The following is a 26718-nucleotide window of genomic DNA, read 5'->3' as shown; positions in this document are numbered from 1 at the left end:
TTAGTCATGCTGGCCACATGACTCGGAAGCTGTCTGAGGACAAACGCCGGCTCCCTCGGCCTATAGAGCAAGATGAGCGCCGCAACCCCAGAGTCGGACACGACTGGACCTGATCGTCAGGGGCCCCTTTACCTTTACCTAGCTGAGTCCTAGATTGAAAAAGGCAGCGGCTGACCTCCAAGGTCACACAAAATGAGCTTCATGGCTGAGTGGGGACTTGAACCCTGCTCTTCCAGGACTTAGCTCAACACGCTAACCACTACATACAGCACCATTGGCTCTTCAAAATGTTGGTGCATTTTCATGGGGACTTTAAAAAAAAAATCACGTTAGCACTGCAGAAAAAGGAAGAAGTGGATTTCAGGTAGGAAGAATGAGAAACCAAGATAAAGTGAAATGGGCAGCTGGATCCATCCCTCTCTCCAAAGGCCACGCCTGAAATTTCCTCCTTCTTGGTGAAAAAGAGGAAACACCAGCAGACCATGTCTGAAAAGCAGGAAGAGGTTTTAAGATGAAAACAATTTGAGACACGTGTGGAGTGGGAGGAAATATTGTTCAAAATGGTGTGTGTGTGTGTGTGATTTCTTGGCTGCCTCTGACATGGGATGTTTGCTAGCCATCAGCACAACACAGAGTTACATGCCAGAGCAATAAGACCCGGCTATTTCTGTCTCCAGATTAGAGACTTGCTCTTAGAAGGAGCCAGGCAGGGGTTTAGGTAATTAAATGTGCCGAGTTGGATGTGAGCCTTTGGGCAAGCAAAGAGCTGTGTTTAAATCAAGCGACTCCACTCACTCTAGTCGATGAAGAAGTTCCAAAGGGAGCTGTATCAAGCGCTCTCTCTCTCTCTCTTCATCTCTCCCTCCCTCCCCCCACCTCTCTTTCGCTCGCTTGCTCTCACATAGAGACACTTTGCACACTTCGCTGTGCTTTCCCTGCCACTGGAATTAAAGTGAGCATACTGTACGGGAAGAAGCAATGCCTTATTTTTCACACATCCTGGCACCTCAAGCAAAAGCGCCTCTGTTCATGCGCAGAAGGCCCTGTGAAGGGAACCGGCTTCTGCACCGGTGGTTAGAGCTGTGGTTCCCAACATGGGGCACACGCCCCACAGGGGGGCAATTTGATTTGGGGGGGGGCAATTTGAGAATGAGTTATTAACAGTGAATTTTTCATACAATTAGTATTATTATTTTAACAATTTCTTAGTGATTTCTTCCTCAGTACTTCAGCTGTCCTTTCGTTCTTTTATTTTTCTCTTTCATGGGTGCCATGTTCTTTGGAAGTTTGTTTAGACCAAGTTAATGGCCCTTTAGGCTTCCTCCATGTGAATAGGAGATCACTTTTCGAATAATAAGAATTATATGTCATGGGGGGGTGGCATCAGGATTTTAGAGATGCTTAGGCAGGGCAGGGCCAAAAAAAGGTTGGGAACCACTGGGTTAGAGTGTCAGACTAGGACCCGGGAGACCAGGTTTCAAATCCCCCTTGGCCATATGAAGCTCACTGAGTGGCTGATCTTGGGCCTATCATTGCCTCTCAGCAAACTTTTTCAGCAGGGGGCCGGTCCACTGTCCCTCAGACCTTGTGGGGGGCCGGACTATATTTTGAAAAAACAACAACTAATTCCTATGCCCCACAAATAACCCAGAGATGCATTTTAAACTTATCTCAAAGTTTTTAGCGTCTATACGCTTACCACATTTATAAATTCTAAATTTACTATTGTTCAATGTTTTAAATGTTTGTGTTCCTTTTGGGATTGTACCCCCAAGTGTGTTTTATATGCTGGTCTCCGACTGTAATAAATTATCTATCTAAATAAAAGGACACATTCTACTCATGTCAAAACACGCTGATTCCCGGACTGTCTGCGGGCTGGATTGAGAAGGTCTGAATTTATTTCTAGGCCTGGTTAAAAGGCCTCCACACCCAACAGGATGCTGAGCTAGAAGGGCAGGTTCTCCCGATGTTCTTCTTATTGTTGTTTGTTGTTGTTTAGTTGTTTAGTCGTGTCCACCTCTTCGTGACCCCATGGATCAGAGCACGCCAGGCACTCCTGTCTTCCACTGCCTCCCACAGTTTGGTCAAACTCATGTTCGTAGCTTCGAGAACACTGTCCAACCATCTTGTCCTCTGTCGTCCCCTTCTCCTTGTGCCCTCCATCTTTCCCAACATCAGGGTCTTTTCCAGGGAGTCTTGTCTTCTCATGAGGTGGCCAAAGTATTGGAGCCTCAGCTTCAGGATCTGTCTTTCCAGTGAGCACTCAGGGCTGATTTCCTTCAGAATGGATAGGTTTGATCTTCTAGCAGTCCATGGGACTCTCAAGAGTCTCCTCCAGCACCACAATTCAAAAGCATCAATTCTTCAGCGATCAGCCTTCTTTATGGTCCAGCTCTCACTTCCAAGGATCACTACTGGGAAAACCATAGCTTTAACTATACGGATCTTTGTTGGCAAGGTGATTCTGAAGATGGTTCCTTCTTGCCCTTCCAATCCACCATTGAAATCACATCACACCTCCTCCCAATCCAAGTTAGAATTTGGTTGTCTCACCCGCAGGCACTCTCTACATCTGAGGAGGTCCTGTGCCTGGCGCTTAGATATCAGCCCTGATAAGCATTTTCTAAATGCCGGCAGAGAGATCCGATGGATTGTGACATTGTCTCATGCAACAGGCAAGCCGTTCAAGGGCAGGGAGATTCTCCGGTTGGAGGAATTGCTGTTATTTGAAAGCCAGACACGACTCGCTGTCATTGGAACTGACAGGGCAAAGGCAGCGCTGGCGGAGAGTTATGGAGAAGCCAACAGTGGCTCTGTAGTTAAAGGTGTACAAAGGACTGCAGCTGGAGATTTACAAGGGAAAAGGAAAAGGGACGGCTGCCCTTTCTGGACACAAGAAAGGCTCGAGTCGAAGGCTCGCAGAAGGATTCAGCCTCTTGGTTGAATATTGTGTCTGTAGGAGAGGTTTTCCGCACAAATCTCCCCCCCCCCTTTCTGTCATTGAGAGAAATCCCTCACCTGCCGTGTTTTATTCAAGAAAGAAAGGGTTGGGGTGTGCAGATTTTCAAAAGTTCAGGGAATCCAGTATTGAAGAAATACCATCTTAGAAGAAATACAATATTTCAGACATAATGGGTGGTGTGCATTTTCTTTAAAATTAAAAAAACTGGATTTTAAATACAAAGTTAAGGAATATGTTTTTTTCACTGGTGTTGCATAAGATACCATTTTAGAAGGCAATCCTATGCTGCAGGGAAGGAGGTCGTAGCTCAGTGGTAGAGCATCTGCTTTGCATGCAGAAGGGCCCAGGTTCAAATCCTGTCATCTCCAGGTAGGGTTAGGAGAGAGACCGTCCTATGAAACGCTGGAAAACTGCTGGCAGTCAGTATAGACAATACTGAACAAAATGAATCAATGGTCTGATAGTCAATGTGAACAGCGGTGGAGAAATTGCTTTGCATGCAGACAGCCGCAGGTTAAATCCCTGGCAACTGCTGGTAGGGCTGGAAATGTCCCCTTCCTGAAACCCCTGGAGAGCCAGTGCTTAAGCCAGGCATCCTCAATCTTCAGCCCTCCAGATGTTTTGGACTACAATTCCCATCATCCCTGACCACTGGTCCTCTTAGCTAGGGATCATGGGAGCTGTAGGCCAAAACATCTGGAAGGCCGCAGTTTGGGGATGCCTGGCTTAAGCCAAAGGACTGATGTTAAGACTAGCAATGGCTGCTAATCCTGAAGGATATGTGCTTCCTCTATGGCTGGAAGCAGCATACCTCTGAATCCCAGTTGCTGGAAGCAACAGGAGGACAGAGGGCTCATGTGCTCAAGTACCGCTTGCTGGCTTCCAAGAGGCTTCTAGTTGGCCTGTGTGAGAACAGGATGCTGGGCGAAATGGGCCACTGGGTTAATCCAGCTTCTCCTAGGTTCTTAAGTTTATGTTATGCCAACAGTAGGGAAAGATGGGTGTGGATTGCCAAAAAATACAGCTTAGCAGGCCAACCTCCTATACCTGGTGGGCTGAATACCTGAAGAGAGAGGGTGCCTTTACTGTTCTTTTTAACGTTGAGAGGTGTGGGCACTTTGAAGAGGACAAGGGTAGCCCGCCGATGCAATCCTGTGCGTATTTGCTTAGAACTGAGGCTGTCAGCCAAACCATGTCTACTCAGAAGTAAGTCCCACTGAATTCTTTTTCTTTTTCGGTTTTTTCAAATTTCATTTACATTCCATCATGAAAAAATTTTTATACAAATATTGGATTCCCAGAATCCCCACACTTCTCCTGCCTCCCTCCTGGTTTCCAATGTACCGCATTTTTCCGTGTATAAGACTATATTTCCCCCCCAATTTTTTTAAGTTTAAAATTGGGGGTCATCTTATACACGGAATGTTTAAAATATTTATTTCTTAATTTTGGGCTCAAAAAATAGGGGTCGTCTTATAGACAGAAAAATACAGTGCCGGTATATCTTTTTCTACTGGATCTAATTACATCTATCCAAATTTTGTTTATATCCACTTTTAACCTTAAAAATATTAAACTATAACTGTTATATCAATCCTGCCAATGTTGTTAATTGTTTATGGTGTTCTTTAAGTACTCTATCAATTTATTCCATTCTTTATTAAATTTCTTGGTGCCTGATCTTTGCAGTCTTCTTTGCCATTTCAGCATAGTCCATCATCTTTCTCTTCTTTTAAGTCCCACTGAATTCAGTTGAGTTTACTCCCAGGGAAGTGAAGGTAGGATTACAGCCTAAAGCAGGCATCCCCAAACTGCGGCCCACCAGATGTTTTGGCCTACAACTCCCATGATCCCTAGCTAACAGGACCAGTGGTCAGGGATGGTGGGAATTGTAGTCCAAAACATCTGGAGGGCCGAAGTTTGGGGATGCCTGGCTTAAAGCCTACCTTGTCCAATAGGACTTTCTCATGAGTAAGAGTAAGGGGTTGCAGCCTTTAGACTCTTCTCTCTCTAATTTAGGCTGCAATCCTTACACTTCTGCCTGAAAATAAGTGGCCCGTGTGTGGGGGGGGGGATCCCAAACCCATTAAAACACAATATTAAAAGCAGCATTAAACTACTTAACATTCACATAAACAAGGTGGGTCCTAGACATAGACCCCTCGTGTATCAAATGCCAGGGTAAAGAGGTGCGTCTTTAGCAATCGCCAGAAGCTGTATAATTCAGGTGCCATTTGCACCTCTGTAAGGAGGGAGTTCCACAACTTAGGGGCCACCACAGAGAAGGCCCTCACCCACACCAGCACCTGTTGAGAGTGGGGAAAAAATACCATGAAGGCCCCCTGTGCCGATCTTAGCACCTGAGAAGGTCCATAGGAAAGTGGGTTGTCTTTCAGGTATTTGAGTCGTTTCAGGATTAGAACACTAACAGTGCCTTGAATTGGGCCTGGAAACGAACTGGCCACCAGCGCTGCTGTTTTAAAACAGGGGTTGTGCAAGATTTAAAGGGAACCCTGGCGAGTTTTCTGGCTGCTGCAATTGAATTTTCTCAGTTGTCTTCAAGGGCAGCCCTACATAGAATGCATTGTAATAATTCACACTGAAAGTTTATATAGGTAAAAAAGGTAAAGGACCCCTGGATGGTTAAGTCCAGGCAAAGGCGACTCTGGGGTTGCAGTGCTCATCTTGCTTTCAGGCAGAGGGAGCCAGCGTTTGTCCACAGACAGCTTTCCGGGTCATGTGGCCAGCATGACTAAACTGCTTCGGGTGCAACAGGATACCGTGACGGAAACCAGAGTGCATGGAAATGCTGTTTACCTTCCTGCCACAGTGGTACCTATTTATCTACTTGCACTGGTGTGCTTTGAACTGCTAGGTTGGCAGAGATGGGACAGGTCAAACCACCGACCTTCTAATCGGCAAGCCCAAGAGGGCTTTAGACCACAGCGCCACCCGCATCCCTAGGAAGTTTACACACACACACACACACACACACACACACTGTGCTTTTTTCTCAAAAATATGTTTAGGGGTACTCTCATTTTGACTCAAAAACCCACCATTTTACAGTTCAAATTCGGGGAAATAAATACAGTAAATGGACAAAAGTACAATGATTCACAAAATGTTTGTATGTATACCCCTGCACCCCCTCAGAATAAAGCACTGTACACACAAACACACACACACACACACACACACACACACACACACACACACACACACACTGTATATGTGTGTGTTCTGTTTACAACCCTATGTACCAGTTCCTGCCAACAGACCCAATGAAATATAAAGTGCATTGACCAATATGCACAAATGCACTTCCTGCACCTTAGAAGTGCATGCCAGCTCTCAAAAGCTTATTTTGCCAGTTCCAAATTGTTGAACTAAGGTGCCGCCAGGTAGCCTTTGTCGCTGCCTTGCTTTGCAACAACCTCCTTAAATGGGCACAACCCTTGTGGCCAATTCTTAAAGGCCCAAGACCCCTCTGCATCTTGAGAAGGCGGAGAACATCTCCTGGGCACAGCTTCTTTCTTTAAACTGCTCACTCCTCCTTCCCACTGGAGGAGAGTTAAGCTTCCTTCCCAAAGGGGCTTGATTCCACTATATATCTGTGTGGAAACAAGAGTTCAGGGTGATCATTTCCACTTTGAGCCAAACTTGCTTTTGCCCCACCCAAGATTGCTTGCCTCTAGGATGGGAGGCTGGCTTAACTTGGGGGAGGCGGGATTTGTCCAGCTATATAAGCCAAGCCTCTGTCCTTAAAAAATAACCAGCAAAATACTCTATGCTAGGGACCAGGAAGCCTGGTAAGTGGGAGAAAGGTTGTGACTGAGTCATGGTGGTTTATGGGTTTGCTAAGCTCTAGTGACCTCTTGTTCTTATTGTTGCTTCCTGACCACAAGGAAGCTTTGCTTTTGACTTCTGGGCTTGTTGCTAAAAGATTTGGGGGCTGGTTGCCAGAATTTTAATAAAGTTGCAATCCTTTGCCTTGTTATAAGAAAAAAAACTGCTCCTTTTACCTTATGGGGTATCCAAGAACCGATAGTGGGTCCCCTATCGGTAGGAGAAAATAACAGAGGCCAACCAGAGAATATTGAGAAGCAAAGGGGCTAGTAAGGCTGATCTTTATTACCGGTACATTGTTGCAACAGGGTTCTCACTCACCACACGCAGGAGGGAGGAGAGAACCCTGAACAATGGTGCTCAAGCCTTTATATAGACTTTTGAAATTGCCCACCCCTGTAGCCCAAGACCACCCCCCTAAAACATCCTACATACATCACAGAAAGAGGCTGTCTACAGCAGAAATCTTATCTGCCAGGATACCTGATAATGGTCACTGATTGCATTACCTGGGCAGCCTGGCCATTCTTTTGTGATGGTTAATACTTTAGTTCCTGAGTCCCAGGTCACAGGCTCACCCTGTTCATACACAAATACGCCCTTAAGACAGGATTTGCAAGCAAAAGACAATGGGGGGGCTTTTCCCATTTCCTTCCTCCTTGCAGAGAAATGTTGGAGGTCAATTTGGGAGAGTCAAAATGGCTTCAGGATTGCTCTCCTGTACTATTTCAGACACATGGTTTATATACATATGTATATGTTTGCCTTGTACATTTGTGAACATTTAATCTATATTTGAGACCTTAGAATTCTTATAACAGCCTGCATTTTTTTCCACTTGTGAGGAAGCTCTAACAAATTGGCCCTAATTATTTTTGGCCCCAATTATTTTTAGATTCAGGCAGGTAGCCGTGTTGGTCTGATGCAGTCGAAATTTTTAAAAACTGGATAATTTTTATTTATTTATTCCAACTATTTTTGTTATAATTATTTTGTTTACTGCATTTTATAGCCCATCTTTTCCTCCAAGGAGTTCAAGGTGGCTTAAATGATTCTCCGCTTCCTCATTTAATCCCCACAAAAACAGGTAGGCTAGGCTGAGAGGTAGCAATTGGCTTAAGAGAGCCGCCTTGGCTGAGTGGAGATTTGAACCGTGGTTTCCTAGGTCCTATGCTCTAACCACTAGGCCATACTGGTTCTATATTGCCGTACTTTGAACTTTAGAGCTTGTTGTTGTGGACCAACGTGGCTGCCTTTGCTTATTATGTGGTGTAGTGGCAGACCAGGACAGGCGAGGCCTGGGTTCAAATCCTTATTTAGTCATGGATGGGGTTTGCAGCCTGACCATGGGTTAGTTGTAACCTCTGAGTCTAGCAGAAGTCAGCATGGTGCCCTCTAAATCAGGCATCCCCAAACTGTGGCTCCAGATGTTTTGGCCTACAGATGTTTTGGCCTACAACTCCCATGATCCCCAGCTAAGAGGACCAGTGGTCAGGGATGATGGGAATTGTAGTCCAAAACATCTGGAGGGCCAAAGTTTGGGGGTGCCTGCTCTAAATGTTACTGGGTTTCAGCTCCCACCACTCCCTGGGAAATGACTTATCCTTTAAAAGTTAAGGAGAAGAAATGTCAGTCCCTGTTGTTGTTGTTGTTGTTGTTGTTGTTGTTTTATTTTACCATTTTCATGTGTAAAATGGCTGTCTGCTAAAACACAGTAACCTGACTGACTGGGACACCCCAAATGTTGTTGAGCTTTTTTTTATTTATTTTTAAAAGATTTTTCAATTGACTTGCCTAAGACCCAGGACAAAGTGCCGCCCACTTCTTGAAAGCAAAAAACTTTCAAAAAAAACTTACCTAGCTTTTCTGTATTCTCACCTCGTTCTTTAGAGAACTCAAAAGAATGGTTTAATGTCCCCCCCACACACACCTTATCGATTATATGCACTCTTTATAGTACCTTGATTTGTGTTACGGAATTTGTGTGATTTAGCAAGCTTGCTGTGTTTTAACATTTACTTACAATAACTGTGACATTTACTTTATAATTGCTTTTAAGGTAGTCTTATATGGAAACTTTAGTGTCCTGAAATAATAATAATAAAGATTATTTATAGAAGCTGGTAACTTTGAAGTTTGCAAGTCTGTGGGCTAGATGATGCAAGGACGTCTAGGCCTCGGTTGATCTCCTTTTCTATTTTGGCTGTTGAATGTATGGCTTGGAAGCCTTGGGAAAAGGCTGGTGTGTAAATGAGATGGCATAATATAAAGTTCTCTCTGACTGTGGCGTTTGATCCGGGGTTTTGCATCACATAAATGGTGGAATTCACTCCAGCAGGAGGCAGTAATGTTCACAATCTGGATGACTTGGGGGGGGATAGGCAAATTCATGGAATCATAGAATTCTAGAGTTGGAAAGGTACCCCAGGGGCCATCTAGTCCAACCCCCTGCAATGCAGGAATTCTGCGCACAGCCATCCATGGGTGGGCTCAAACCACAAACACTTCTGAAGTGTGCATGCACACGAAAGCTCATACTATGACAAATGTAGTTGGTCTCTAAGGTGCTACTGGAAGGATTATTTTTTATTGTTTTCACAAACCTTCTGGTTGACAACCAGATTGCATTATGACTATTATTCTTTGATGGTATATCACCCTTCATCCAAAGATCGCATGGCGATTCACAACCTAACAATACAAAACAAGAGCACAAAACATACACACACACAAACCTGCCTCCCACAAACACATTTAAAAGGCCATAGATTTAATCATTCAAAGCCCTGGTTATAAAGAAATCATTTTGCCTGGCACCCAAAGATATGTAATGAAGGAGCTAGGCAAGTTTCCCCAGTAAGAGCATTCCACAACTGCACTGACCCTTTGGAGGAGAAGGCTATATTCCACCTCGCCTGTAGGAGGCAGCATGCTTCTCAACATCAGTTATTGGGAATTGGAAGTTGGGAGACAGCTGTTGCACTCAGGTCCTGCTTGCCAGTTTCCCACAGGCATCTTGTTGGCCACTGAACAGGATTCTGGACCAGATGGGTTGTACATGCCTGATCCAGCAGAACTATTCATTTGTTTTTATGGTGACATGTTCACTGACCATTGTACTAGATATAATCATTCAGCTGGGCTCTGTACGTTTCCGAGCACAATTGGTGCTGACCTTTAAAGCCCTAAACGGCCTTGGCCCAGTATACCTGAAGGAGCGTCTCCATCCCCATCGTTCAGCCCAGACACTGAGGTCCAGCTCCGAGGGCCTTCTGGCGGTTCCCTCATTACGAGAAGCCAAGTTACAGGGAACCAGGCAGAGGGCCTTCTCGGTAGTGGCGCCCGCCCTGTGGAACGCCCTCCCATCAAATGTCAAGGAAATAAACAACTGACTTTTAGAAGACATCTAAAGGCAGCCCTGTTTAGGGAAGTTTTTAATGTTTGATGTTTTATTGTGTTTTTAATATCCAGTCAGAAGCCACCCAAAGTGGCTGGGGGAACCCAGCCAGATGGGCAGTGTATAAATAAATTATTATTATTATTACAGTGGTACGTCGGTTTAAGTACACAATTGGTTCCGGAAGTCTGTACTTAACCTGAAGCGTACTTAACCTGAAGTGAACTTTCCCATTGAAAGTAATGGAAAGTGGATTAATCCGTTCCAGACGGGTCCGCAGAGCACTCAGCCAGAAGCATACTTAACCCGAGGTATGAGTGTAATTGGTTCTGGAAGTCCGTACTTAACCTGAAGCGTACTTAACCTGAAGCGAACTTTCCCAATGAAAATAATGGAAAGTGGATTAATCCGTACCAGATGGGTCTGCGGAGTACTTAAACTGAAAGTACTCAAACCGAAGCGTACTTAATCAGAGGTATGACTGTATTATTATTATTATTATTATTATTATTATTATTATTATTATTATTAATTATCTGTGAGATTGGACTGAAATGCAATTCCATAAGAATATAAGAACCTTAACTTGTCATGCCAAAGGCCCATCTAGCCCGGCATCCTGTTCTTCAGTGACCAACTAGATGCCTCCAGGAAACTCACAAACGGGACCCGAGCACAACAGTGCTCTTTAACTCCTTGCAGTTCCCAGCGACAGTGGACTGGAGGCGTCCTAAGAGCGTTATTCTCCTCCATGATTTATCTAAACCTCTTGGAAACCCACCTGACTTGGTGGCCATTGCATCATCTCGTGGGAGCAAATCCCATCCTTCTCACTAGGTGCTGTGTTCAGAAATCTTTTTCTCTGACCTGGGTTTTCCAGCGTTCAGTCTCGCTGGATGTCCCTGAGCTCTGGGATTATGAGAGGAGGGGGGCATGACTTCTCCCTATCCGCCTTCTCGCATGATGCACAACTTTAAATTACATTTTAAGCTGCAGTATGCATTTTGAGTCATACACATCTTGGATTATTTCAGCATTTGTTACCTTCTTCTTTAAATTTTTAAAAAACCTTTATTTATTTCTTTTAAAACAATACATAAAAAATCATCATATATAACCTAAATACATAATAACGTAAATACACAAAGAACATGAAATGGATTCAAAGAAAACAAACACAAAAGGGACATATAACTATAAATTAAATATACAAAAAACTGAAAAAACCATGTATACAAAAAGTATATGAAAACTGAAAATAATGACTATAAATTCCAAGATCTAGAAAGGGGAAAATTTAAAATAAAAAGGAAGAAAGAAAAAATAAAAATAAAATAAGATAAAATAAAATAAAAGCATTTATTACCTTCAACCTCTGTTCTGTTGCTGCTGCTTCTTGCAATTAGGTATTTCCAACAACCTGGTATTAACCTTATCCAGGGGTTGTATGTGTGTAGTAACAAAGTGTGATCTGTATAGCGCATGCAATTTGCACAATTCATGTATTGGTGATCACCCATCGGGGAGAATGCTAGAGCTTTGGCCACCAAACTGCTCAAAACCTTCTGGGACATGGGGAGGTAATACCCTTGGAAGCATGAGTGCATCTCTTTCAACCATGAGGACCAGAAACTTGCTATCAGTTCTTAGCACAAGAGTTGCAGTTTCAGCACCACATTCTTCTATACTCTTACTGATCGTCGAGTTTCGTTTATTTTATTTATTTCATAAAGTGCATGCACTGCTAGATTGTAAGAAGAAGGAGAACCTCAAAGCAGTTTGCAAGAAAGAGAAAGCAATAGGGAAAAAAATAGGAACGATAATACAGACTTTCAAAAGGTTAAAAAAAGTTTAAAAAAAAACAAAAGATGAAAACTCGCATCAACTTCACAAAGCTCTGGCTAGGGTTTTCTAAAGAGGAATGTTTTTGGCAGGCACCGAAAAGAATACAGTGAAGGCCCCTGCCTGCTCTCAATAGGCAGGGAGTTCCAAAGTGTAGGTGCTGCCACACTAAAATATACATTTCTTACAACTGCGGAACAGGTATTATGTGGCACCAGTAAACGTGCCAGTTCCACCGGTTGAAGTGGTTACGAAGTAAGGTGATCTCTCATGCAGGCTGGTCCCAAGCTGTTAAGGCCTTTATATACTCTTCCTTTATTTTTATTTTATTTTTTTTAAAGGCAGCTGCCAATCAATATGTTTACATATAGTGGACAGATTAAGAATTGGAAGTTCTCTGAACCTTATCTTTTCTATCTCCTCTTTTAAGCTCTTTTTTATCCTCTTTCTTATTTCTCTAACTTTTCTTTCTTTCTCTTTTTCAGCATGTGATCTTTTTCAGATTAACGCTGGACAAAAAAGACCTTTGAAGTTTTGTATTTATCTTTATAAACTCTAATTAAACTCTTTTTTTAAAAAAAAAAAAAGATGCTAGCGGAAGAGAGTTGTTGCTAAACCGGGGAGAATAAAGACAGTGAACATGTGATAGCATCTGGCTAAAGTTTGAGGAGTACAGAGTTCATGGCCACCTTGTGACGGGGAAGGAAAGAGCTGACGTCTTGAGGGTGGAGAAGGGATATTGAAGTCAAAGCCAGTGGTTGGCTCTAGTAATCTAGAGATGGGCGTTCAGCTTTCCGGGGCGTAAACAGAAGTCTCATTCTTGCAAGGAGCTGGTGAGGGAATAAATCTCAGTCTGCACACTGTACCAACCTGAGACTGCAGGTAAGGACCGTAGGGCAGGTAGCCCGTTTTAGACTTAATAACCTTATAGCGAAGGCAGTGGGCTCTCCTTCACTGGAGGTTTTTAAACAGAGGTCGGATGGCCACCAGTCAAGGATTCTTTAGCTGTAGTTCCTGCATTGCAGGGGGTTGGACTAGATGACTCTTGGGTCCCTTCCAACTCTATGATTTGCCACAACTTCGGATGATAATGTGTAGGACTGAATCCAGGTTTTTGTGGGCAAACTGTGCTCAGGAGCGGGGCAGCGATTTTGCACTACTGATTCCTGGCAGGGGAGGTTTAATCCAGTTTGCATTTGAAAGCAAACTTCTTCCCCAACTCAGTTTCCAAATTAATATGCTATGCAAGACATTGCTGCCCTTTGAAGATCGCCCGACTCTGAATTTTGCAATGTGATTCTTCAGCCTAGGAATAAGTACAAAAGGCACATGCTGTGATAAATTTTGTGTGTGTGCGCGCGCGCGTGCATGTGCGCAAATGCAGTATTAGTGGAAATAGCATTTTTAATTGCTTTAGGGGAGTTTTATACTCATGCATTGCATACAATAATGTGCATATTAACAGAAGTTGGCAAGAAAATGCTGGTGAATTTTCATGATGATTTCACTCCCCCCACCCCAATTGCAAACTGAGATGCGAATGTGGAGGGCTGAATTTAGGACTGGGAAAATAGGCAATTAGCTCCATCCGGTCTCACCTCTGCTGTGATTTTGTGGCTCTCCTCAGCTCTGGGACTCCAGATGTGCTGTGTAGCCAAGTGCAGGAATGGCCACGCAGGTAATTTGAGCCCCAGTTCTGGACTAAGGGATTATCCAACATTTAGCTTTTGCCCTGCTCTTTCCAGGCACAGGCCTGTGCTTAAAAGCTCCATGTCAGACTGGTTGGTTGGTTTGCCCAGGAAAACCCGCTCTTTAGTGCTCAATCAGAGCAAATGTCAATTTGAGTTTTCTGCAGGTTGCAGTTTGCTCCGATGAGCTTTAAATAGCAGGGTTTCACTGGAAATTTCTGGAGAGGGAAAAGGGGGGGGGTGCTTAGACATGGATCTTTAAAACTTGGGCTGTGCCTGGAAAGAGCGGAGGGAAGGGAAGTGTGAATAAGCCCTATATGACCTTAGGATTCCTTCTGCTCTGTTGGGAAAGGGTCATAGCTCAGTGGCAGAGCATCTGCTTTGCACAAAGAAGGTCCCAGGTTCAATTCCCAGGTGGGGCTGGGAGGGATCCCCTGCCTCAAACCCTGGATAGCCTCTCCTAGTCCTTGTAGACAACACTCAGCTAAACAGTCCAATGGTTCGACTTGGTATAAAGCAGTTTCTTGCTTGAATCATCCCTTTATTCTGAAGCATGAGGACTAGAATCCTGCTTTGTTTTTAGGAGAAGGGCCATAGCCTAGTGGTAGAACATCTGCTTTGTACACGGAAGGCCCCAGGTTCAATCTGCAGATATGCCTGGGAGCGCCCCCCTGCCTGAAGCCCTGGAGAGCCGCTGCCTGTCAGTGTAGACATTACTGAGCTAGATGGGCCAATGGCTTCTAATTTAAAATCACCCCTTTATTTTAGAACCACAAGGAACTTATTTTATGCTATGACTTGGAGCATCAGAATTTGCATGCAAAAGGTCCCATCAGGTGGGACTGACAGAGACTCCTTGCATGAAACCCTGGAGAGCGGCTGACAGTCAGTGTAGACATTACTGAGCTAGATGGGCCAATGGTTCATTCATTCATTCATTCATTCATTCATTCAGGCTTTGTTGGCATAACAGGATCTGAGTCAGCATGATGACTCTTTCTCCCCGCCCCCAGAATTGGGTGACGCTGCTTGGTGCCCAGCAATCTGGCCCGATTGCCCAACCGCTGCTGTTCCTGCCACATCTCTTGCCACCTGACGCAACTGGGCTGGTGAGACTGGCAGACACTGTGTCCCTTTTGGCAGCCCCTCCCTGTCCCTGTTCAAAGGGCAGACGAGAGCTTTGCTTCTATAAACAGAGAGGGCACTGGGACAAAATCCAGAAGTGCTTTCAGAGCAGTGCATCTGGTGAAAGTAAGTAAAAGGCCACGGGCATTGCCTGCAGGCAGCAGAGCCCGTTATATTATTAAGGTGAGGAAGCTCAGGGGCAGAGCATCTGCCTTGCATGCAGAAGGGTCCCAGGTTCGAATCTGGCCATCTCCAGCTCAGGCAGATTCCTATTTCATTCAGGTCTTTTCTTTTTAACCAGAGGGACTAGAAAGTTTATTTTTAGGGAAAGGGTTTTATAGCTTACTGGGAAATAGAGGAACCAATGGTCGCTCAGCAGTGAAGGACCATAGCTCAGCGACAAGAGCATCTGCTTTGCACAACAGGTTCAATCCTCAGCATCTCAAGGTAGGTTGTGTGTCTGAAGATTCACCCCAGTACTTACTGGTTTGCCCAATCTACAAGGGTTTATAGGCAGCCCTTTTCTAAGATTTAAGTCAGTCCATTGACAGATCGATTGGGTATCGGATTAACTTTTTTTAAGGGACAGGTCCGCCCGTCCGCCCCCACTTCTGAAAAAAGTGGCCCATTCTGTCTTTAGAGAAGCAATTTTAAGGAGGAACATTTTGGGGGGGATCCTGAGTTAATTTTTTTCAGGGGAGCAAACTCTTTCTCTAACAGAATGCCTGATTTTAATCACTATTTTAACTGTGTATTTTATTCTTTTTTTAAAAAAAATTATATACTTTTCAGATATATACATTTCACTGATTTTTACAATCATTTTGACATTTTAAAACGTGACTTCCTTCCCTCTCTTTCTGTGGTGCCTTAAAATCATTTTAATATCTTCTGCATATCCAAATTAACTTACTCATTTATTTATTTTATTTAAATATATACTGCAGGTTATTACAATAATCCTGCCAGCATTTTTATCTGTTTACAATTTATCTGTAAAAATTCAATAAACCACTTCCATTCTTTTGTATATAAAAAAAGTTTGTTATCTTGATTTCTTACTCTCCCGTTAAGTTATGCGAAAGTGTGTATTTTATTCTGATCTATGAATTTTGTTTTTTGCAATGGCTTCAGCTACATTCAAATAAACAGGCGGTGCTGGGAATGTCGCCTGGCTGAAACCCTGGAAAGCTGCTGCTAGTCAGTGTAGACAACACTGAGCTAGATGGGCCAATGGGCTAACCCAGTACCGGACAGCTTCCTGTTTACTTCATTTCTGTTAGGTTTTTTAAATAGAACCATAAGGACTAGAATCTTGATTTATTCTTAGTCGAAGGGTTGCAGCTCAATGGTAGAACATCTGCTTTGCATTCAGGATTGAATGTTCCCTGCATGAAGCCCCTTGAGAGCAGCTACCAGTTAGTGTAGACAACACTAAGCTTGATGAACTGCTGGTCTGACTCATTATAGGGCAGCTGCCAATGTTTCTACTGGGGCTGGGACATCATGTCCCTTCCCTCCCCAACCCCTCAATTTATTTGCTGCCTTATCATGAGACTTCCACTTCTTCTCTGGAGTGGGGGGGAACTCTTTGCTGTACCAATAATCTCCTTTTGGAATGCACAGATTAATTTGGGGTGCAAAGTTGGGGGCACAGCAGGCTGCCTTTCAACTGGGAAAGTCTAATTGCTGCATCCTTTTGAACACTACACTCTAAAAAACTGCCCCACTAAAACACTGGCTTGAGTCGACCTTGGTTTCTTTCCTTATATGACTGTATTTTTCCTGCTGCTCTGACTGAGATCTCCCTCATTGGATTTACCATCTTGTGTACAGTACTTGCTGAAACAAAAGGTCGCTGGATTAGCCAGCACCTTATTTTGGAGAGGAATTGCTTTTCAAATTGACTTCCTGTATTAATATGAATGGCCCTTGGATGGCCCAGATAATATTTTGATACAGAGATGGTGGACCTCTTTTGCTTGGAGGGTCACATCTTTATCTCCCCATCCCTGTGGGCCAAGTTTGACCGGCTGGCAGGACCACCCACCTGTCAAGTCATCTAACACTATGATGACCCACAGTCATGGCTTTCCAGAAAGGATTCTGGGGACTGTGTTTTGTTAGGAGCAATTCAAAGGCCCCTATTCCCCTCCCTGATCTTCAATCCCCAGAGTTCCTTGGGGCACAGGGCTGGATTGTCAAATCACTCTGGCAATTGTAGGTCTGTGAGGGCAATAGGGGTCTCCTAGCCACTGCCTGCACCCTTAACTAACTACATCTCCCAGAATTCCTTGGGGGAAGCTGTGACTGTTTGCAGTTGTATAATATTGCTTTAAATATATAGTGTGCATGGGGCCTAAGAGGACTGCTGACTCCAATCCTTAACACTGCTGGCAGGGCCGTACACTATACCCTCCAAAAGGGGGCGATGCAAAGGGATGGCAGAGCTTTGCATGCAGAGCCTCCCCAGTTCAATCCCTGGCATCTCCAGTTAGGACTGGGAGACACCATCTGCCTCAGCATTTGCTCAAGAGAGATGCTGCCAATCATTGTGGGCAATATCGAGCTTAAAAGACTTCCATGAGAGGCAGCTTCCTGCGGAGCTCTATTAACCAAGCTTTCTCTTTCCCTGCAGTTTACTTTAGACCAAAAACTTCACACTTTCTCAAGGATGGACTACGCAAAGAAGTCTCTGTGCTTGCTATCCCCTCGGTCCCTCACCAAGTAAGTACCTGCAGGGCAGTCCTCGTGACTAAGGGTGGTCAGCTGTGACTGCCTTGAGCAGACACGGGGGCTATAAATGTAATAATAGGTAAAGGGACCCCTGACCATTAGGTCCAGTCGTAACCGACTCTGGGGTTGCGGCGCTCATCTCACGTTATTGGCCGAGGGAGCTGGCATACAGCTTCCAGGTCATGTGGCCAGCATGACAAAGCCGCTTCTGGCAAACCAGAGCAGCACACGGAAGCACTTCCCGCTGTAGCAATACCTATTTATCTACTTGCACTTTGACGTGCTTTCAAACTGATAGGTTGGCAGGAGCAGGACCGAGAAGCGGGAGCTCACCCCGTCGCAGGGATTCGAACAGCCGACCTTCTGATCGGCAAGCCCTAGGCTCTATGGTTTAATAATAAATGCATGCTAAAAATGCTGATGAATATTCATGATGACTTTAATTTCTTCCCCGCTCCTTCCCCACAATATTAAACCTCCATTATATCCTTAGTTCTTGTTACATGACAAGTATTGTTACAATCCTGCTAATGTTTTTAATTGTTTACAGTGTTCTCCAAGATAAATTATAAATCCCCCCCATTCCTTATTAAAGTTTTCATCTTTGTTTCTGATTTTCCCCGTCATTTTTGCCAATTCGGCGTAGTCCATCAACTTATTAATTGCCTTCTAAGCAACCAGCTCAAGGCGATTTACATGACGGGATCTATCCAGCTAACCTTTACTTGGAGTAGATCCACTGGAATGAATGCACTCAAGTTAGTCGTGCCCATTCAGTTTAATAGGTCTACTCCAGGCATCCCCAAACTTTGGCCCTCCAGATGTTTTGGACTACAATTCCCATCATCCCTGACCACTGGTCCTGTTAGCTAGGGATCATGGGAGTTGAAGGCCAAAACATCTGGCGGGCCGCAGTTTGGGGATGCCTGGTCTACTCTGAGTACAACCAACATTGGCTATCATTCAATAACCTCCAACCGGTGCAGTGAGGTGGCTAGTGGCCCTTAAACTGGGAAACTAACTGAGAAACCAACATTTGATGGATTCCATCCATCCTTCCAGGTGTGTGTCAGCCAACGCTCCTCAAGCCCGGCCTTACCGAGTCAGCAACTGCGACCGCACCGTCCGCAAGGGGATCATGGCCGACAGCCTGAGGGATCTCCATGAGAAGGTGAGCGGTTCTAGGAGCCCTCTGCCAGGAGCAAGGTGGGATGGGGCAAGGGGGCAGATGGAATTTGAACCCGGCGCTTTCTCTCTAGGTACGCAGTGCCCTACTCTTAGCGGGCAACATCTCCATTGTCCTGGATGAGGATGGCACCACCGTCGAGACAGAGGAGTTCTTCCAGACTCTGGAGGATGGGACAGTCTTGCTGGTGTTGACCAAAGGACAGACATGGCGCCCAGCTAAGGTGAGCCAGTGGGCTAAGCCCTCTGCTGGTAGAACCTGGATAGGGTTTTCCAGGTGATCATGTTCTACTAGGCTGAAAGGTGTGTGCATAGACCTTTATCTCTCACATGTTACGGGGTCTAAGCCAGGATCACCAGCTTGGCACTCCTGAGGTCTTCCTCCCAACAGCGTAGCCTGGGAGGGCGACCTGCCAATGGGGGCGGGGCGAGCCAAGGCAGGGCACACTATGTGGAGCCTCTCCGCAGCCTCCCCCTCAGCTGTAGGGCGGCTGAGGCAGTGGGCAGACACAAGCCCCACGCTCTCGAAAAAGCAGCACGGAGCTTGCAAGCAGTCTGCCCACTGCCCCCCCCTCAGAGAGAGACCCGTGGTTCAGGCACTGGGTTCGATTCCCCACTCCTCCACATGCAGCTGCTGGGTGACCTTGGGCTAGTCACACTTCTCTGAAGTCTCTCAGTCTCACTCACCTCACAGAGTGTTTGTTGTGGGGGAGGAAGGGAAAGGAGAATGTTAGCCGCTTTGAGACTCCTTCGGGTAGTGATAAAGCGGGATATCAAATCCAAACTACTACTACTACTACTACTACTACTCCCCTCCTCCTCCTCCTCCTCCTCCTCCTCCTCTTCTTCTTCTTCGGCACGCTGTAGGCCCCGCGGTATGGCGCTCAGTACCTCCCCACCTTACCTAGCTACGTCTCTGGGTTAGGCAGGTTCATGGAGGAGAGGGCTGTCGAAGGCTGCTAGCCATAAAGGCTGTGCTCTGCCTGCAAAGTTGGAAGCAGCAATGCTTCTGGTTTCTGGAAATCACTCGAGGGGAGAGTGCCCCTCCCGCGGCGTAGGAAGGTGCTTGCGGTGGGTGCAGAAGTTATTTTTTTCAAAACCACATATTTTTGCCGTTTTGTCACCCCTCTCAGTGATGACACCTGGGGCAGACCTCACCCACCACACCCCCCTTCCTAAGCCACTGCTTCCTCCTAATGCCCACAAAACCTCTTGAGTTCCCCTGACCTCCACTCAACTCTCCCCTTAGTCATGAGGTGGTGCCAGGCAGGGAGTATCCTCTCTTCCCCTGGCAGCCTCAGAGGCAAGAAGAACACACAGTTCGTATTTTGATTCAGTCATCTGGTTGCAAGACGAAGGATCCATGTCTCCATGCATAGGAGACGTTGGCCACTCCTAGTCCCTCCTCTTCCGTCTCCCACAACATCCTGGAAACCTACAGGAGGCACATCCCTCCACCTTCTCTGTTCTTCAATGCGGAGGGACTGGCATGCCCTTGGACTAGGAGGGTCTCCCAAACTCTCCAGGGAGGTCTCTGCTGTCTGCTCTCTAACTTCTCCCTCCTTCTCCACTATCCTGTAACTAGGCGTTTCCTCATTCAGCTGTACATCATCCCTGTCTCCCTCTCCTCCCGAAACTGCTGGAGACATGGGAGTCGAAATTTCCCACTCCTTCTCTTCTGAGAGGAGCCGATCAGACCGAGGGCTCAGTTCCCATTTCTCCTGTGCCATCCAGTCCCTGACAGCTGGTGGAGGGAGGTTCCCTTTTTTCTCCCTTGAAAAACTCATATTGCTGAAGGAGGTTGTTGGGAAAAGTCTCTATCCCATTTTCTCATCCAACTCTATGTGCTTTCTTGAGGCGTATCAAATTCTACTGGAAACAAGTCTTCCCAGATCGCTTGGGAAATGAAGGGTGCACTTTTTCTACATCTTTGGCAAGGTGATCTGTGGAAAAGGGAGAGAGAAGAAGAGGTGATTGGGGGGGCCACTGCAGCTACTCAAAAATCCAAATGTGCCCGTAGGCCTCAAAAAGTTGGCGACACCTGGTCTAAGCAATGCAGATTCCTTTTAAAAGAAACTATTTAGGGCCAAAGTTGGTCCATTTTCTTTCCTGACTTTGGATGAAGCAAATGATGTTTATTCCTGCTGCCGCTATTTTAATGTGCACAACATGTTTAGACTACTGCAATGCTTTACATATGGGGCTGCCCCTGGAGACTTCACTGGTACACTTTTAGGTATACAGGGCCTATCGGAAGCCTACTTTTCTTTTTGTTTCCTGGCAGACAGCAGGCTACCAGCTCTCCCTGTCCCACAAGCCCCGGCGCAGGATTGACGTGGCCTGTGTAACCTTTGACCTGTACAAGACTGACCCTCGGGACTTCATTGGCTGCCTGAATGTCAAGGCCACGCTCTATGGGACATACAGCATGTCTTATGATGTACAGTGCTATGGGGCCAAGAGGATAATGATGTGAGTATCAGTCTGTCTCTCAGCTCAACTGAATTAGACCTACCTGATGGAGGAGAAATTCAATGCAGTTCACGTTTAAAGACAAACTAATTCACACTTCTGGAACCAAAATGTGTGGGCCAAAATGTGGTCTTTCTGCAAAATTCACACTTTTTGTAGTGCTGTCCTCCAGCCAAGCAATGTGTAAAAAAAAAGCAAATGGCTAGGGTAAAGTCTGCCTAAAAATGCATATAATACTGAAAATGAAAAAATTACATTGCAAAAATGTGTATGCTGGGCAAAATTGCAAATAAGCACCTGTATATAAAGAGAAATTCGCTGGTGGATTTTCATGAGGACCCTTTTTTTAAAAATTCAAACTAATGTGAAATTTGGAGAATTGAGGACTGGGATAAATTAGAAAATGGACTAGTTGGGTTCACCCATTGATGTGGGTATTGACTGTTTTGGAGACAACTTGCTTCTAGATTCCAATGTTATATTGCATTTCCCCCCTTAACAGGGGGCTCAAGCTGCAACCACACATCAGATCACTAAATATACATAAACATTATCTTGTTCAAACACTTGAGCTATCAGTAAAACCCACTGCCCCTTCCCAATTTTAGCCAAATCATTGTCCCCCTTGTAGCATTTGGGGGGGGGGACAGTAGCTAATGGGAATGTAGCCGCAGCCACCACCACTACCGCTTCTTCCGGTTGCTCAAGCATGGGGCGATCATCGAGGACAGTGGCATTGCCTTCCCTGCCCTGTTGCAAGAATAGATTTGCCCTTGAAAACTGTGTCTTGAGCATGCATCCCCAGGGGCAGAGGAAGGGGTGTGTGATGGGGGTGGGCCACCCCGGGTGTCACCACTGGGGGGGTGGGACAAAATGCCGGGCGGCACTCACCGCAGCCGAGCCACGCGTCTCTCCTGGGAGTGACGCGGTGGCTTGGGCGCCCGCAGGCTCCGCACTTCCCCAAATGGTCTGCCCGCTGCCTCCTCCTCAGCTGTAGGGCGACTGAGTGGGAGGAGGCAGGCAGACTCCATGGAGAGTCCTGCACCAGCTTGCCCCGCCCCGCGGGCAGCTGGCCCCGCCCCTGGGTGCAGGGCACATGAACCACCCCAGCCGCCCAATCGGCTTGCTCCGGCCCTGTGCATACCTGCTCAGAACATTGATAGATCTCACTTCCGGGTTAAGCGCGATCGCCGGCGGACGCAGGAGATTTTACTCCTGTCTCTTGGGAGGTTGGGGGGGTCTGCAGAGCGCACAGCCCCCCAAAACTTCAGGAAGAGCATCCTGAAGCCGTGGAGACTTGTCGGCTGTCTATTTTGATCTCCTTCTCCCCCTGAAGAGCCCTAATAAGGGCGCGAGAGCGGGAGAAGTGGAGACGAGGGCATAAGATCTCTCCTCTTCAGAATCCTACCTGAATGCGAGCCGAATCTCTGACAAGCCTCCTCTTTCTTTCTCCCCCACCCCCCAGGGAAGCTTTACGCTGGACCCTCTTCACCATGCAAGCGACGGGTCACGTGTTGCTCGGCACGTCCTGTTACATGCAGCAGTTGCTGGATGCCACCGGGGAGCCAAAGGAGGAGGATGGGTCGCCTCGATGCCAACTGCAGTCCCCTCCCACCAGGAAGATGCTGCAGTGATGGTTGGGGAGAATCTCGCCTGCCGCTGACTTTCATGCCGAGACTTTTGACATCCCCTGCACAATGTAACCACGCCGACTAAGGTGTTGTAGGAAGGAGCACGAACACTCATGCCCCTGCCTGGCCCTTGGGCAGAAACTGCTGGGGATCCAAGAAGTCTCACTGCTGCTGTATTATTTAACCACACACTAATTTATATTATTCTTTAATGGGATATTATCATTGCCATAACTCCCAGGTGGAAGCTGGTTGCCGGGCAGAGCCCAGCCTCCCCTTCACCTCCATGTATTTATTTTAGATATGGGATTTTTAGCCTGCCTGGTGTCAAGTCTTGTTCACGTGGGCTTGTATTGCATTGTTAATAGATATATTGCATTAAAATGGATTTTCTTAAACCGCCTGTTTCTCTCTCAATTGTATGGTGTGAATGTGGCCTTGGTGTCCTCCAGATTGTTTTGGTCCACAACGGCCTTCATCCCTGGCTAGGCATGGAAGAATCTGTCAATTTCACTTCTCTGTTTTGCTTCTTTCCTAATCCATACATTCAGTTCTCTATATTTCTTCAGTGAATTGCCAATTTCTTCCTTTAAAACGATCCTCCTGGAATTTCTTCAGTGTTTTAGTACAAATTACTGCTAATAAACACCTTTTCTTCTTCTTTTTTTAAAGAAAGCGAGATGAGCACCACAACCCAATAGTCACCTTTGACTGGCCTTAACCATCCAGGGATGTGTGTGTGTATATGTATGTATGTATGTATGTATGTATGTATGTATGTATGTATATATGCTTTCCCATTTTTGTAGTCTCTGGATGTGCGCAAATTTCAAAGGATAGCTCAGGGTTGGTTCTCACGTTGCAGGATGTGCAAATCTGATGCTATTTTAGATGCAAATTAAATTTCCCCCTCATCTCTGGGGGTGGTGTGAGTTGCAGTCCACCAAGATCTGGAGGGGGGGGACACATTGGCGTCCTCCATTTCTGTGCATTAAACTTTCCTCTCCGGTGTGATTATGGAGGAATAAGGGATGAGTCACTCCATATTTCTGATCTGTGGTCACTTGTTGTTTTTTAGCCGTTTAGTCTTGTCCGACTCTTCATGACCCCATGGACCAGAGCATGTCAGGCACTCCTGTCTTCCACTGCCTCCCGCAGTTTGGTCAAACTCATGTTCGTAGCTTCGAGAACACTGTCCAACCACCTCGTCCTCTGTCGTCCCCTTCTCCTAGTGCCCCCAATCTTTCCCAACACCAGGGTCTTTCTCAGGGAGTCTTCTCTTCTCATGGGATGGCCAAAGTATTGGAGCCTCAGCTTCACGATCCGTCCTTCCAGGGAGCACTCAGGGCTGATTTCCTTAAGAATGGATAGGTTTGATCTTCTTGCAGTCCACGGGACTCTCAAAAGTCTCCTCCAACACCATAATTCAAAAGCATCAATTCTTCAGCGATCAGCCTTCTTTATGGTCCAGCTCTCACTTCCATACATCACTACTGGGAAAACCATAGCTTTAACTATACGGACCTTTGTCAGTCACTTTGTTTTTGACCTAATAAGTAGGGAGGGTAAATTTTGCTTCCCTTCATTTCTCATTTTACCTAAACATTTAAGTTCAGTTGCAGATATCTCTGCATTAAAACAACCACCACCTCTGCACAGATTAATTTTTTCAGGCAGTTTTCACAAACAACACTTTTTTGTCGTTGGTAGTCATCAAAAAGCATTGATGGAATGTCTTTAAGCCTTTATCTTACACCCACCCTAGATATTTAAAGTACATTTATACCACTTAAACAATCAGGGCTTCTCCCACCAAACTTCCATGGGAACTGTAGTTTACCCCTTCACAGAGGTACAATTCCCAGCCCCTTTAACAAACTACAGTCCCCGGGATTCTAAAGCCAAACACTTTACATATCTAGTGTGGATGTGACTTTAGTTTACGGTCCATAAAAATGTTCTGCTTCAGCAAAAGGCAATCTGGAGAAAAGATCAGGTCTTGTCGTTCTTAGCCCTTGCACCATGATACACAGAGCAGTGATTGCTCCATCTCTAAGTTAGCGATGAAGCCAGCTACGTTAGAGAGGCAGCCTTACACCAGCTTCTTCCCCTAGGAAATGTGTGCAGCGTTTATCCTCTGGCACAGATAATGAAATATAGAACCTATTTATGTCAGGGGAAGTGGAATGTGCCCAACATGTCAAGCCAATAAGAAAGAAACAAAAACAAATGAGTTACCTTTGCTCCGTTTTGCTTCATTTAGAGGCATTTAAGAATGCTGGAGGATTGGGGGGGCCGTCCCCCCCGCTTGCAAAATACAAGCTCTGCAAGTTTGTTTTGAAAGGTCCCAAAAAGAGTTGTACAAGCTGGGCAGTTGCTGGCAGCTGGCAGTTGAGTTGATGGGCAGTCCGGGAAAAGGAATTTAACTGGCTCTGCCTTGAGAGCTGTGGGAATGTTCAGGAATGTGGATGAGGAGATATTGTTTAATATATCCTATCCCCGCTTGCGCTAGCAAGCACAAAACTTTAGCAGAGTAAAACATTCCCCTTTTGCAAAATACACAGCAGAAGAACGTTTGCGCAGGCTTGATTTAAGCCACTAAAATAAAGTGTATTTTCCTGGTATTTCCCCTTTTTCCCTCTTAAAAGAAAAGACACAACACAATGCTCTTAAAAGTATAAAAGATGTTTACTTACAAGCATCTCGAGGTACAGCACACTCAAGAGGTAGACTTGCTTAGTTAAAAGGTAATATATACATTGTGAAGTTCACTTATAAGAAGTGAGACTCCATCTCATCTCTCTCTCTAGGCTGGAGGCCTTGAGGGAGAGACTCACTAAGATGTGTGTAGTCCAAGAGGTCTGGTCCAAGAGAGAGAAAATGGCTGTTTCCTTCAGGATTTATCTGCCACTTCCTCAACTCATTTGCATGTGAAGGAAGAGGAAACTACGCTTAGTCATATCCTCCTCCTCAGTCCTCCAAGTGGACTATCTAGGGATTGTTGTGACTTGACTGCACTTAACCCTTTGCATCCCACAAGAGCTTGATGGCCTTTCAGAAATGTTTGTAACTACCTGAAATTGCAAGAGCGATTTTGACTCTGCTCTCTATTGATTGTGTAAGTGTGTGTATTCCTTTTGCAGGCCTCTCATGTCTCGCCCCCAACCTAACCCCCCCACCCCATTTACAGAGCAAGCTGAGCCTTTCCATGTCAGGGAAGATGCAGTGATGAAAACACTAGGAACAAACCAGTGGGGAGCTGCAACAAAATATTGCAGCGTATCCCCCTTTTCTCCTGTTTGGGGCTCTAGCCACACTGAACAAGGGCCTTCCAGTGCTGTTTGGAGGCTCAAAGGAGATACCCTCCTTAAGCTTTCTCACACCTTTGCTCTATCCCAGGGACTGGGAACTCGATTCCAACAGTGGGCCGGATCCCTCATCCCTTCAGTGGGCTGGACCACCAACCTCTCAAAAGTTGAAAGGAGATTGCTGCAGCAGCTAGCAGTTCAAAAGCATGTCAAAGTGCAAGTAGATAAATAGGTACCGCTACAGCGGGAAGGTAAACGGCGTTTCCGTGCGCTGCTCTGGTTCGCCAGAAGCAGCTTTGTCATGCTGGCCACATGACCCGGAAGCTGTCTGCGGACAAATGCCGGCTCCCTCGGCCTATAGAGCGAGATGAGCACCGCAACCCCAGAGTCGGACACGACTGGACCTGATGGTCAGGGGCCCCTTTACCTTTTATGAGAGATGGAGAAAAACTTTCCCCTATCCACTTTTCCCCATCCTATATAGGATTTTATAAATTTCTATCATGTTGCTTCACTTTTC

At 45.7% G+C, this 26718-nt stretch overlaps 2 protein-coding genes and 1 non-coding gene across 4 annotated transcripts in view; 2 read left to right on the top strand and 1 right to left on the bottom strand.

Annotated features, from left to right (window-relative positions):
- The window catches only part of MTMR3 (myotubularin related protein 3), a 312417-nt gene that overhangs the window by 256578 nt on the left and 29121 nt on the right, over positions 1 to 26718 (bottom strand). The window lies entirely within an intron of this gene.
- TRNAA-UGC (transfer RNA alanine (anticodon UGC)) lies at positions 3261 to 3333 on the top strand. The gene has a single exon. It is a non-coding gene; the product is annotated as a tRNA-Ala (tRNA).
- Positions 12866 to 23282, top strand: CIDEC (cell death inducing DFFA like effector c). 2 transcript variants are annotated; one of them, XM_035099254.2, is made up of 6 exons: positions 12866 to 12935; positions 17505 to 17593; positions 18665 to 18773; positions 18862 to 19011; positions 21072 to 21259; positions 22725 to 23282. In XM_035099254.2, the coding sequence occupies exons 2-6, from the start codon at positions 17541 to 17543 to the stop codon at positions 22891 to 22893; spliced, it is 669 nt and encodes a 222-aa protein (XP_034955145.1). In that variant the 5' UTR covers positions 12866 to 12935; positions 17505 to 17540; the 3' UTR covers positions 22894 to 23282. The 2 variants fall into 2 exon arrangements, with proteins under 2 accessions (XP_034955145.1, XP_034955144.1); XM_035099253.2 differs by lacking the exon at positions 12866 to 12935 and adding an exon at positions 12999 to 15313.

Source organism: Zootoca vivipara, chromosome 17 (assembly GCF_963506605.1).
Source record: "Zootoca vivipara chromosome 17, rZooViv1.1, whole genome shotgun sequence".
In the NCBI taxonomy this organism is placed as follows: domain Eukaryota; kingdom Metazoa; phylum Chordata; class Lepidosauria; order Squamata; family Lacertidae; genus Zootoca; species Zootoca vivipara.
The sequence above is the reverse complement of the archived record's forward strand: the minus strand, read 5'-3'. Positions and strand labels throughout refer to the sequence as shown.